The sequence below is a fragment of the Saccoglossus kowalevskii genome, chromosome 1 (genome assembly GCF_978046115.1).
Source record: "Saccoglossus kowalevskii chromosome 1, keSacKowa6.1, whole genome shotgun sequence".
In the NCBI taxonomy this organism is placed as follows: Eukaryota; Metazoa; Hemichordata; class Enteropneusta; family Harrimaniidae; genus Saccoglossus; species Saccoglossus kowalevskii.
Genome location: NC_140641.1, coordinates 39,057,909 through 39,072,666, shown reverse-complemented (window position 1 = coordinate 39,072,666; position 14,758 = coordinate 39,057,909). Strand labels below are relative to the sequence as shown.

Sequence of the window (14,758 nt, the reverse complement as noted above, 5' to 3'; positions counted from 1 at the left end):
ATGCAACCAAAAATACCTACTGAAAATAGAATTTGCAAACAATGTTCACAGAATGAAATAGAAGATGAACTGCACTTTGTTATGAAATGTCCACAATATAAAGTAATACGCCAACAAATCATACAAGACATTATATTTCCACAAGAAACCCAGGATGATCTCCAGAAATTTAATTTCTTGATGACTTCAAAAGATGATGTAATAATATAAAAAAATTGGCAACTAAATTCATAATGCATTTCAATCAAGAAATAAAAATGCCATTTGATATGTAACACTTGCTTTATCTTTTTTAACAACTAACTTTCTTTTTGTACTAGTAGTTATTACAACTAATCTTTATTGCTATTAACTGATAGAAACATTGTATTTCTAAGGATGCAATAAAGTTATTATTATTATTATTATTATTATTATTATTATTATTATTATTATTATTATTATTATTATTATGGCCCAATGGTGACCTAGGTATTATTTAATTGCCAATCAGTAAGGTTGATTGCCATGGCGACCAAAATGGTTGCCATCTGAAGGTCTGAAGTGGATGACATTTAGACGTTTTTTTCATGTGATATCAACAGATAGTTGCCAAAGCAAGAAAAGTTCAACCATCTCAATCTTTAGTAGGATGCAAATAAATTGACATGGTAAATAACCAAAATATTAGCAGTCACATTTATTTGTAGAGATGTGTGCAACCAGCGTAATAGTAGTTATGTACCCAGGGTAAGGAAGAGGTAAAATCCAGTTCGCACACATACCTGAATTGATATACTGTCAACCCAGGCCCCTCTTAAAGAATCAACATGAATGAATACTTAACGTAATGACAACCAGAGTATTTTGTACTTTAACTGTATTCAAGTTATGCACTACTACACATGTATCCATCATGGGAGATAACCTTCTAATATAATGGAAAATTATTTACAACCTAGAAACTCGTATGATAAATATATGTCAATTTATAGAAATGTTTTCACAATATTCAGATTCATATGAATAATAATGTTTATCTTTCAGATATCACAAATATTTTGTTCTGTTTCATTGGCCATGTATGAAATTTTCCATATTTCAAACATTTTGCAAACTTTCAAAGGTAGCCTAGATTCCTAGATTCTCAAATTAATATGTTGGGTACAAAACTGAAGCATAAATTGTAAAATATATCCATCTAAAACATTCCTAATGACCATTGTGTATCATCATTGATCAACCCCACTTTCTTGTATATGGTAACTAAGCAATGAGAATACCAGACAGTAGTCTATTGCCTCCCAACAACAATACTGATAGGTGCAATCTAGGCAAAACGCCAAAGAAGGTCATTCAGAATCAGACTTGCACAGTAGTGCTGATAGAGAATAAAACAAGTACAGACACGCTTATAGTATGTTTTAACTCTGATTTATTTGTTGTCATAGCATTGACCAGAGTACATTAAATGCACACTCAATTGAAAGCAGAACTGACTAACAACTACACTGTATCACGCAATGTCAAAAACAATATGTATCCTCTTGCTTAAAGTGTATTCTCTGTGTAAACATTGATTGGATTCAGTTTAGTGTCTTCGCGACAGATTGTCCATCTCAGAACTGGCAAGATTCTGTATGCAAGTGATTAACACAACAGTTACTTGTGTGAGTAATAAGTAGTGATAGTATGTGACTAGGAGAAGTACATTTGAATAAATTGGCGGTTACTATAGCAACAAGGATTACGCTTTAAGTCATAGATACAATGGTATTAAGTCGGATTAGCTGTATTATAACTTAAACCAATGGATACACTATGATGACTAATTCTAAAAGACGTTCATTTCAAAGTCAAGGTGTTGAGCATAAGTGGTGATAACATTGATGCACGGAACTAAGTTTAACTTGAATCTATACTTGGTAAGAAAAACAAAATATTGGACCAGAAAAATGAAAAAAATAGACACACATCACAATGAATTTAAGCACTACTAACTGGAATTGTAGACAGACAGATCGTCTGTTATCGTTGTAATTGTACACAATTTGTGAACACCTCAAAATTGGGGGAGGGGTTCATGCCAGTTGAGACGCATATCAAAGCTATTAGTGTACTGGATATACCATAGAGCTGAAATCAAGGTTTTGTAAATCTTGGCAATCTTGGCACGGCACCTTCATGTGTAAAATCCTCACTAATTCAAAATGTCCGGTTTTTTAAATGTGTCTCAACTGACCAACATGACATATATTAGAACTGTATACAGTCAAGCACCCTTCAAAGAGATTTCAAAATATTTAATTTTTTTTTTTTTCGTTTCTTATTAATTAGAATAGAAAGACAATGGAAATATACTTAATTATATTGTATTGTATTGTATTAATAGCTGGTATTTTTGCTGGCTGCTGGTATCACATTATTTATACATTTTCTTTTTAAAATAAATATTGCTTCGTATTCTTGCACTTTTTTTTTCTTCACATGGACAGCTTAGTATTCTACTTTCTAATTATATATGTAATAGAAATTGCCCACTTGCCAAACTATACGAGTTTATTGTAATATTTGAGTTCCTTATAAGGCGCATTCTTCCGTATATGGACTGGTAATTATGATTACATCATTACCTTTGACCTATAATTTAGAGAAGAAATTTTTTAAAACTCTTCACCAAACTAAATTATGTTTAATTTTGAAAAAATTCATTACTCTCAGGGCCTAATTAAAAGCAGACAAAGTACATGACCATATATGGAATATTTAGGCTGCCTCCTGCCTGTAGAGGGTGCTCCTTTAAAGCTAGCATTCTCTACTGCGAGAGGCATGTCATAAACTGTAATTATAATATACTTAATGCAGCCAAAAATACCAGCCATTTTTATACTCTATTGGACTACAGACATCTATTGATAAAGTGTCACCTTTCAATTACAATCAGATATTTGTAGATTTTTTTTCTCAGGAAGTTATAGATGAACATATTAATGCTGTTGGTCACAGACCATAGAAATATTGTAAACTAGGTAGTGGCTCAGCTTTTAGAAATCATTTTTTTTTAAGAATTATGTATTTTTTAAACTTCTCCAACCCATAATAGTTACTATGTGCCATTAGAATCCATGCATAAATGACTTCATTATGATATAACATGATAACATCCTGTTAATAGTATTTTTTTTTAAAAAAAGAAGACACGACCAGAAAATCTTGCATCTGTAAATCCCTTTCAAAACTTCCTTTTTTGGTTAAAATTCAAACTTTATCACCATGTCTGGTAATTAATTACAATTACATTGTAAATTATTTGTCATTTCCTCGTTTAAAACAAACTTTAATATACAGTTTATTTTTAAAATAAGAAAATGTATTATTTTTCTCTTCTTTAAAAGCAAAAAATGCAGCACTAAAGCAGATTAAAAAGCAAGAAAGCAGCATTGGATGAGAGTGATTCTTTCATGCTATAAGCAGTTGCCATGACAACAATATTATTTGGCAGCCATGCCATCCAAGTTTCCTTGCAAATAAGTAAGTACATTCACCTTTACATAATAAGTTGTAATATGTATTTGTCTAAAACTCCATGTTTTTGGATGGCAGTTAGTATAGCTACTCTAAAAGTCCAGAACAAAAACAAAACTCATGTACTTTTTCTTTCCATAACCACTAGGACACCATTGCACATGGTGAGCCTCAAATATCTTTCAAGTTTTTCCACAAGATTTTTTTCAACTTTAAGAATAATGTTGATAAACAAATAAAACAATATAAAACTCTATAGGTTCAAAATAACTTTTAACATCCTAGAACAAAAATTGTAAAAAAAAAAGACGACTTAAAAACGTACTTATATAAACCCTCTTTTAAGAGGGACAACACACCTAAATACACACAAAAATGCTAGTTTTAACTAGCAGTAACAACAAATAATTGGAAACAATCTATAAATTTCTATGCCTTTTGTTTTTCCCCCTGTAATTGTACCAGTACAATAATAAGAGATGAAAAAAAGGAAAGAATTTAACTTTTCAAGCTTGTACTTAAACCTCTGATTATTACAAGTAATTATAATCCCCACTCTTATTTTACCTACCCTACACTCCCCCCCAAAAGGAAACATGTGACGGGAAGAAAATCAAATCCAGTAGTAGTACGGAGCAGCTGACAAAAGCCATGCGAAGCAAAGCATTCCTCTCTTATCCTGCGTGGCAAGCGAAAAAAGGATCTGCGGCATTCATGCTGTGGCGGAAACCCCATTGCAGCAGGCACCAGAGCTTGGCTGTATGGCATAGCTGGCCTAGCAACCCGGGCGGTTCATTTCAGTAGCTTGGAGAGCCAATAATTGAGCTGGGATGTGGTAATATTTGCACATGGGGCGGGTGCACTTGCCTTTGGCAGCGTCGCGGCATACAGTCACTTTCCCATCAACTACCTCTACATGATCTACAGATAGCACAAGAGAAGAAAAAAAATTCCAATGAATAGAAAAAAGTAAAAAAAAAAAAAAATATCACACTGTCATGGTTGTTGTCACCGGTACTGGCATTGTAGTCATGGCAACATTAGTACTGGTTGGTAAATGATAAAATTTACACTTTGGACGTGTGCACCTGCCTTGAGCAGCATATCGACAAAGGGTCACCTTGCCGTCTATCACTTCTACATAATCTAAACAAAAGAAATTATAATAATCATTAATACTAGTAAGGTCCTATACCACAGTGAACACGTGATTGGTTAGGTGCTGCTAGCTCAGGACAGCCGTGGAAGGAGGGAAAGATGAAAATGAGCATGCAAATTAAAATGCTTCTACATTCTCTGTAGAAATGTAGTCACATATGTATTTCATGAAATATGCTAGTAAAAAAAAAAAAACGAATTGAAAGCCTGGAACCCATTGTTTATACTGTTGATGAATAATGATATCAACAGCATGTAATTAATGAGCCACTTAGGTTTCATGTGGTTCTTTTGTTTGGATCTTACTGAACTGAAATAGGAAACAAGTCCTCAATGAAATATTTTCTTACCTACCGGTATTTCAATATTCAGTATAGAGTTATAGGGCCTGTGCATAAGTTTATAAAAGCTGATACATGTAGATCTAGGGGGGAACAATATTCACTACTATTCATCTGATCAAAAAATAATTCAGATAAGCATCATGCATACCTGATCAGCTGCTCTATGCCATGCAAGGTTGAGACCGAAGTTAAACATTCCCTCCAGAGAAAACTGCTGACTCACCTTCAGTTAAATGCACATAACGACAGTTTGGGCGCTTGCAGTTGCCGGCTTTGAAGTCACGACAGACAGGTAAAGTTTCGACCAACTGGAAACAGGTAAAAATCTAGATTAATATAGGAGCATGAGTGTATAGTTGACAGAAACTAACCAACTACAAATTATATCAGTTGTATGACACCCCTAAAACACCCCACCCTACCCTGAGAGGGTATACCTCCTGATATTTTATAGACAGATTACAAAGTTTATTATTTACTTTGGGAAAGGTGTGACACAAACCAGTTTCATACCAAAAATCTAGCTTTACATACCCAGGGATGTGTGACCTATCCAGGGACATAGAAATGATCAATAGCAATCATGACTAACAATATCCCGAGGAAAACTAACCTAATCTTTCATGATTAGTACAATATATTACAATGTAATAAGATTAAAAATTGTTTAAATAATATTGTATTTCAAGATACCCATTTTATGCAATATGGATTATGGAAGCAAGTTATTGTTACTGAAATGAAGACCATGACTAACAAATGAAAATCTAGTAACCTTCATAATGCCCACTGTCAGAACCATATAGTGACATACATGCATGCAGTGTACACAGAATCTTGAAAAACAAATATGAATATGTGCAGAGTGGTTGTAAATAAAATAATTCATAATGTTATCACATTCGTCTCATTGAGGCCCAGATGAAAATATGCATATAAACAACAGCTATTTCTTGTTCCCCAATATTTCAAAATAAAATTTTACAATCATGAACAGGCATGCAGTGTTGTTGTAAATCATACAATTACTACTATAATGTTAGGCCGAGTAATACTTTATGGGCAACTAACCAACCAGCAAGCTTGTTTCACATGTACAAAATGGAAATAGATTTTCTTCTTTTATTAAGACCATTTCAAAATGTCATAATTTAAAGAAGAAAGCTGGTTAATTAATTCTTATAAACAAAACATGAACGAACAGATAGTTAAGTCTTATAAAACAACAAAAACAAAATGTAGGTAAAATTAATAATTCTACCTGATTCTGTGCATTGTAGTATGGCACATTAGCAGCTTGAGCACCAGGGATAGGGGACACCACATGAACTACGCAGCCAGGGCAACAACAGCAGTAAACAATGTAGAGCAGCCAAGCAATAACCAATTGTTTGCCAGCACATGCACAGATTGCACCCAGCCGCCGCATGGTCATGAAATAAAAATATATATATAAAAAAATAAAAATAAAAAAAAAAGCGAAAAATTAGAAAGAATGGCATTTATTCTAAACATTCTATTTGGTAATACATTGACACTGACTATAAACTGGTGTACATATCTATTTGTTATCCCACATGACTCAGGGTAATCTAATGAAGGTAATAAGTCAAATCTTGTACATACTCTAGTACTAAACAATGACTCATGCAAAAGACTGACACGAACATGCAATAATACTGTTCAGAAAGATCCGAACACAATACTGGTGGTTGTTCCTATTTATTTTTAACAATTGTTGACTTGAGGTGCCTTAATCAAAGATATTCATACTTGTTTTCAAAATTGTCTGCTGCTGCAATATTTTTGCACTACATTCATTAAGCAAGTTTCCTAGTAAGCAGATTGGTGATCGTAGACATGATACTGTTATGCTAACATTTGGTTATGTAATCTGAGTCTGACCAATCAGATTGGTCATCATAGACATGATACTGTTATGATAACATTTGGTTATGTAACCTGAGTCTGACCAATCAGATTGGTGATCATAGACATGATACTGTTATGCTAACATTTGGTCATGTAATCTGAGTCTGACCAATCAGATTGGTCATCATAGACATGATACTGTTATGATAACATTTGGTTATGTAACCTGAGTCTGACCAATCAGATTGGTCATCATAGACATGATACTGTTATGATAACATTCGGTTATGTAACCTTTGAGTCTGACCAATCAGATTGGTGATCATAGACATTATACTGTTTTGCTAACATTTGGTTATGTAACCTGAGTCTGACCAATCAGATGGGTGATCATAGACATGATACTATTATGATAACATTTGGTTATGTAACCTGAGTCTGACCAATCAGATTGGTGATCATAGACATTATACTGTTTTGCTAACATTTGGTTATGTAACCTGAGTCTGACCAATCAGATTGGTCATCATAGACATTATACTGTTTTGCTAACATTTGGTTATGTAACCTGAGTCTGACCAATCAGATTGGTGATCATAGACATGATACTGTTTTGCTAACATTTGGTTATGTAACCTGAGTCTGACCAATCAAATGGGTGATCATAGACATGATACTATTATGATAACATTTGGTTATGTAACCCGAGTCTGACCAATCAGATTGGTGATCATAGACATGATACTGTTATGATAACATTTGGTTATGTAACCTGAGTCTGACCAATCAGATGAGTGATCATAGACATGATACTGTTTTGCTAACATTTGGTTATGTAACCTGAGTCTGACCAATCAGATTGGTGATCATAGACATGATACTGTTTTGCTAACATTTGGTTATGTAACCTGAGTCTGACCAATCAGATGGGTGATCATAGACATGATACTATTATGATAACATTTGGTTATGTAACCTGAGTCTGACCAATCAGATTGGTGATCATAGACATGATACTGTTATGATAACATTTGGTTATGTAACCTGAGTCTGACCAATCAGATGGGTGATCATAGACATGATACTGTTATGATAACATTTGGTTATGTAACCTGAGTCTGACCAATCAGATTGGTCATCATAGACATGATACTGTTATGATAACATTTGGTTATGTAACCTTTGAGTCTGACCAATCAGATTGGTGATCATAGACATTATACTGTTATGATAACATTTGGTTATGTAACCTGAGTCTGACCAATCAGATGGGTGATCATAGACATGATACTGTTATGATAACATTTGGTTATGTAACCTGAGTCTGACCAATCAGATTGGTCATCATAGACATGATACTGTTTTGATAACATTTGGTTATGTAACCTGAGTCTGACCAATCAGATGAGTGATCATAGACATGATACTGTTTTGCTAACATTTGGTTATGTAAACTGAGTCTGACCAATCAGAAGAGTGATCATAGACATGATACTGTTTTGCTAACATTTGGTTATGTAACCTGAGTCTGACCAATCAGATGAGTGATCATAGACATGATACTGTTTTGCTAACATTTGGTTATGTAAACTGAGTCTGACCAATCAGATTGGTCATCATAGACATGATACTGTTATGCTAACATTTGGTTATGTAACCTGAGTCTGACCAATCAGATTGGTCATCATAGACATGATACTGTTATGCTAACATTTGGTTATGTAACCCGAGTCTGACCAATCAGATTGGTGATCATAGACATGATACTGTTATGCTAACATTTGGTTATGTAACCTGAGTCTGACCAATCAGATGAGTGATCATAAACATGATACTGTTTTGCTAACATTTGGTTATGTAACCTGAGTCTGACCAATCAGATTGGTCATCATAGACATGATACTGTTATGATAACATTTGGTTATGTAACCTGAGTCTGACCAATCAGATTGGTGATCATAGACATGATACTGTTATGCTAACATTTGGTTATGTAACCTGAGTCTGACCAATCAGATTGGTCATCATAGACATGATACTGTTATGATAACATTTGGTTATGTAACCTGAGTCTGACCAGTCAGATTGGTCATCATAGACATGATACTGTTTTGCTAACATTTGGTTATGTAACCTGAGTCTGACCAATCAGATTGGTCATCATAGACATGATACTGTTATGCTAACATTTGGTGATGTAACCTGAGTCTGACCAATCACATTGGTCATCATAGACATGATACTGTTATGCTAACATTTGGTTACGTAACCTGAGTCTGACCAATCAGATTGGTGATCATAGACATGATACTGTTATGCTAACATTTGGTTATGTAACCTGAGTCTGACCAATCAGATTGGTCATCATAGACATGATACTGTTATGCTAACATTTGGTTATGTAACCTGAGTCTGACCAATCAGATTGGTCATCATAGACATGATACTGTTATGATAACATTTGGTTATGTAACCTGAGTCTGACCAATCAGATTGGTCAACATAGACATGATACTGTTATGCTAACATTTGGTTATGTAACCTGAGTCTGACCAATCAGATTGGTGATCATAGACATGATACTGTTATGCTAACATTTGGTTATGTAAACTGAGTCTGACCAATCAGATTGGTGATCATAGACATGATACTGTTACGCTAACATTTGGTTATGTAACCTGAGTCTGACCAATCAGATGAGTGATCATAGACATGATACTGTTATGCTAACATTTGGTTATGTAACCTGAGTCTGACCAATCAGATTGGTCATCATAGACATGATACTGTTATGCTAACATTTGGTCATGTAACCCGAGTCTGACCAATCAGTTTGGTGATCATAGACATGATACTGTTATGCTAACATTTGGTTATGTAAACTGAGTCTGACCAATCAGATTGGTCATCATAGACATGATACTGTTATGCTAACATTTGGTTATGTAACCTGAGTCTGACCAATCACATTGGTCATCATAGACATGATACTGTTATGATAACATTTGGTTATGTAACCTGAGTCTGACCAATCAGATTGGTCATCATAGACATGATACTGTTATGATAACATTTGGTTATGTAACCTGAGTCTGACCAATCAGATTGGTGATCATAGACATGATACTGTTATGCTAACATTTGGTTATGTAACCTGAGTCTGATCAATCAGATTGGTGATGATAGACATGATACTGTTATGCTAACATTTGGTTATGTAACCTGAGTCTGACCAATCAGATTGGTGATCATAGACATGATACTGTTATGCTAACATTTGGTTATGTAACCTGAGTCTGACCAATCACATTGGTCATCATGGACATGATACTGTTATGATAACATTTGGTTATGTAACCTGAGTCTGATCAATCAGATTGGTGATCATAGACATGATACTGTTATGATAACATTTGGTTATGTAACCTGAGTCTGACCAATCAGATTGGTCATCATAGACATGATACTGTTATGCTAACATTTGGTTATGTAACCTGAGTCTGACCAATCAGATTGGTGATCATAGACATGATACTGTTATGCTAACATTTGGTTATGTAACCTGAGTCTGACCAATCAGATTGGTCATCATAGACATGATACTGTTATGCTAACATTTGGTTATGTAACCTGAGTCTGACCAATCACATTGGTCATCATAGACATGATACTGTTATGATAACATTTGGTTATGTAACCTGAGTCTGACCAATCAGATTGGTCATCATAGACATGATACTGTTATGATAACATTTGGTTATGTAACCTGAGTCTGACCAATCAGATTGGTGATCATAGACATGATACTGTTATGCTAACATTTGGTTATGTAACCTGAGTCTGATCAATCAGATTGGTGATGATAGACATGATACTGTTATGCTAACATTTGGTTATGTAACCTGAGTCTGACCAATCAGATTGGTGATCATAGACATGATACTGTTATGCTAACATTTGGTTATGTAACCTGAGTCTGACCAATCACATTGGTCATCATGGACATGATACTGTTATGATAACATTTGGTTATGTAACCTGAGTCTGATCAATCAGATTGGTGATCATAGACATGATACTGTTATGATAACATTTGGTTATGTAACCTGAGTCTGACCAATCAGATTGGTCATCATAGACATGATACTGTTATGCTAACATTTGGTTATGTAACCTGAGTCTGACCAATCAGATTGGTGATCATAGACATGATACTGTTATGCTAACATTTGGTTATGTAACCTGAGTCTGACCAATCAGATTGGTCATCATAGACATGATACTGTTATGCTAACATTTGGTTATGTAACCTGAGTCTGACCAATCAGATTGGTGATCATAGACATGATACTGTTATAACATTTGGTTATGTAACCTGAGTCTGATCAATCAGATTGGTGATCATAGACATGATACTGTTATGATAACATTTGGTTATGTAACCTGAGTCTGACCAATCAGATTGGTCATCATAGACATGATACTGTTATGCTAACATTTGGTTATGTAACCCGAGTCTGACCAATCAGATTGGTGATCATAGACATGATACTGTTATGCTAACATTTGGTTATGTAACCTGAGTCTGACCAATCAGATTGGTCATCATAGACATGATACTGTTATGCTAACATTTGGTTATGTAACCTGAGTCTGACCAATCAGATTGGTGATCGTAGACATGATACTGTTATGCTAACATTTGGTTATGTAACCTGAGTCTGACCAATCAGATTGGTGATCATAGACATGATACTGTTATGCTAAAATTTGGTTATGTAACCTGAGTCTGACCAATCAGATTGGTGATCATAGACATGATACTGTTTTGCTAACATTTGGTTGTGTAACCTTTGAGTCTGACCAATCAGATTGGTCATCATAGACATGATACTGTTATGCTAACATTTGGTTATGTAACCTGAGTCTGACCAATCAGATTGGTCATCATAGACATGATACTGTTATGCTAACATTTGGTTATGTAAACTGAGTCTGACCAATCAGATTGGTCATCATAGACATGATACTGTTATGCTAACATTTGGTTATGTAAACTGAGTCTGACCAATCAGATTGGTCATCATAGACATGATACTGTTATGATAACATTTGGTTATGTCACCTGAGTCTGACCAATCAGATTGCTGATCCGAGATATCATACTGTCATGATACATTTGGTTTATTGGTTTATGTAATTTGAGTCTTATCAATCAGAATGGTGGTCATAGACAAGTAGTGGGAATTTAATTTAAAGTTATGGAAAATCTTAATCGATTTGTCATGGGAAAACTACTCACTAGACTGCTTTGATATTTGGTATACAACTACCTTGGATAGAGATCCACTGATTTTCTATTTGAACTGAATATTTTTGTTTTGGTCAATAATAGTATTTTCGATGTCTTGTATGCAGTAACATTGGTAGGAGTGATGAACCGGCGAAATTGTCTGTTTTTAGCAAATATTTTTGCCTTTTTTCTCAAGAATAATATTTTCGATTTTTTTAAGATGGCCAGATTGCCTTTTGTTAGGTATATAGTAACATTGGATTAAGCTCTATCAGATTTGTTCATTTTGTGATGAACTGCGTATTTTTCTATTTTAAGCTAATGAATGTTTTGGTGATTTTATTTTATTTTATTTTATTTTGGTGAGACAGGGAGGTTATTTTGACTGGCAAGTCACATTTAATACTGTCTCAGACATTTTTGCTAATAATAATATCTCAGACATTTTTAGAGGAACACTTCAACCTTTGTATTTGTATATCATGGTATACATATGTACATATTTATCATCCAATCCAAAATCGCTGCTGGCACCATTGTGGTTTTTAACATGCACTAATATTGGCTATTTTGAAATGTCTGGAAAACTTGCACATGTGTAATTTCATTTTCAAACTCACTAAAGGTCTGAAATTTGAACCGCAGGGACTGTGCCATGCATGGCTTGTTAGTTATATTGTAAGCTAGAAAACTATTAGCATTTATCAGTGTGTGTTAGCATTCCCATTGAGACAATATCTATGGTGAATAGAGAGTTTTGTTTCACATTTACCAAGAATTATGTTTCAGTAATGTGTAAACTATTATGTGAAATTCTGGATATGACTTTTGGGTATTTATGATGTTAGCAACATTCATATCCCACAACTATTGCCTGCTCAAAACAGTTGCAATAAAACATTCCCATGAATCATTGCAGTTAACACAATTACTTGTGGGAAGGTTTTACTAGTAGACGTTTGTTCAATTGTTTTAGGGGTCTTCACTTACATGGTGACTGTAGATAAGGTGATGGTTGGGTTAAATGTAGACCAGCCAAGGCAGCCTGCTGATATGGATTGTGGTTAGCACCTTGAAAAATTGCTCCCGGACCTTTCTTGTATGGCATCATTCCTGGCAAAGCCTAGACAGAGGGAGAAGACACAGAATATGATATAGGGCTGGCAGTCTTTAATAAATATAGATTTTGGTTTTTAATAATTAAGTCGAAATACAGTAAATACAATTTGCCAGTAGTTGTTGTATATTTTCCAATATAATTAATATCATGAGTTTTATTATCGGTTATACACACTCTACAATTAATATCTACATGTCAATAACACACACAAGCATAAACAAAACAATTAACTGTATAAACGAAATGTGATATCTTTCTTATCATTGCGTGATCAGAAATAATTTCATTCAAAACGTCAAAGAGAAAAAAAAAACTGTTCATTCACTAACTTATATACTGATTCAAATTTTATAACGTAATATAAATAATTTGTTTGGCTACTCTAAAAATCTGGTATGAAAGGCACAAAGCAAGGACAGTTCAGTACCAGTAATATCTCATCAGCAGGGTCTCTGGCTCGCTTCTTGTTGCTCTTATCAGGCGTGGTCGGAAGCTTTATTAGTATGCGTAGCACATGATGGCAATGGGCCAATGGGATTGCAGCATGGGACAGGCAGAGTCATTAACATAAACAGCAAGCACAGCAATGCATCATGGGTGGAAACAAAAAAAAAAAGAGCAAAAGGGAGGATGTAAGTGAACCGTCATGCAATCAATGGTGTTGAGGTGATTGATATAAGGCGGCCTATATATATATATATATCAGAGAAAGAACAATGCATTGAATGCCAACGTGAAATTACATTATAATATACAGCTGACAGCAGCACGTCATAGTGAATCTAAGAAAAAAGAAAAATGGCCTTCTAAATTCATTCAGAAGCTGTAGTGTCAGTGATCTCCTGAAAACCAGACATGCAAAGATCAGTACCTTTAATAAGCCAGGCCAGCACAATGTTATAGGAACTATACTGTGTATCCTGCCTTTCAATTTGCAAGTGAGTCAAAGAAACTACATCATGTAGATATCAAGATTCTATAGCTAGGTGTTCTTAGTCTGTTCTTAGTATTTTACGAATTATTTGACATAATATTTGAATGATATTGATCCAGATTTCAAAAGAAATTATTTGTATAAGTTCGGATGCACTAATGAAAGGCAAGAAACATGGCAAATAGGATGACAAGACCAATATTTGCATTTACCTGATTCCCATGGCAACAATATCAATCAGAAACAGAAGCAGAAGAAGTAATTTGGTTTGTTTGTTTATTGTTTGTTTTGAGTTTTATTTTTTATTTTATTGAAAGTGAAATAACAGTCTATTTTCCCAGGAAGGCGTGTTTGGCCAGGTCACATGTTCAAGGCAGTTGACGTAGATACACAGCTGACAGGCACACATGCATTGCTCTGAACTCAACTCATAGTAAATAAGACCGACTGTAAATATATATATGTAAACATATAGAGAGAGATTACAGTGGTGATAAGTCTTCGATTATTAATAAAAATGTCAATGGTGCACA

At 34.4% G+C, this 14,758-nt stretch overlaps 1 protein-coding gene across 11 annotated transcripts in view; it reads right to left on the bottom strand.

The window, feature by feature from the left end:
• Positions 1 to 1,397: 1,397 nt before the first annotated feature.
• LOC102810162 (muscleblind-like protein 1) overlaps positions 1,398 to 14,758 on the bottom strand; it is a 34,724-nt gene continuing 21,363 nt past the window's right edge. For 4 of the 11 annotated variants that reach the window (XM_085501966.1, XM_085501957.1, XM_085501967.1 and 1 more), the window contains exons 6-11: positions 13,719 to 13,784; positions 13,162 to 13,294; positions 6,268 to 6,335; positions 5,230 to 5,332; positions 4,597 to 4,650; positions 1,398 to 4,425 (exon numbers count right to left, since the gene is read on the bottom strand). In XM_085501966.1, coding sequence (XP_085358092.1) covers positions 4,280 to 4,425; positions 4,597 to 4,650; positions 5,230 to 5,332; positions 6,268 to 6,335; positions 13,162 to 13,294; positions 13,719 to 13,784 — 570 coding nt within the window. In that variant the 3' untranslated portion in view covers positions 1,398 to 4,279. Of the gene's footprint in view, positions 4,651 to 5,154; positions 5,333 to 6,267; positions 6,336 to 13,161; positions 13,295 to 13,718; positions 13,785 to 14,758 lie in introns of all 11 variants that reach the window. The other 7 variants (XM_085501959.1, XM_085501960.1, XM_085501963.1 and 4 more) reach the window with 7 other exon arrangements.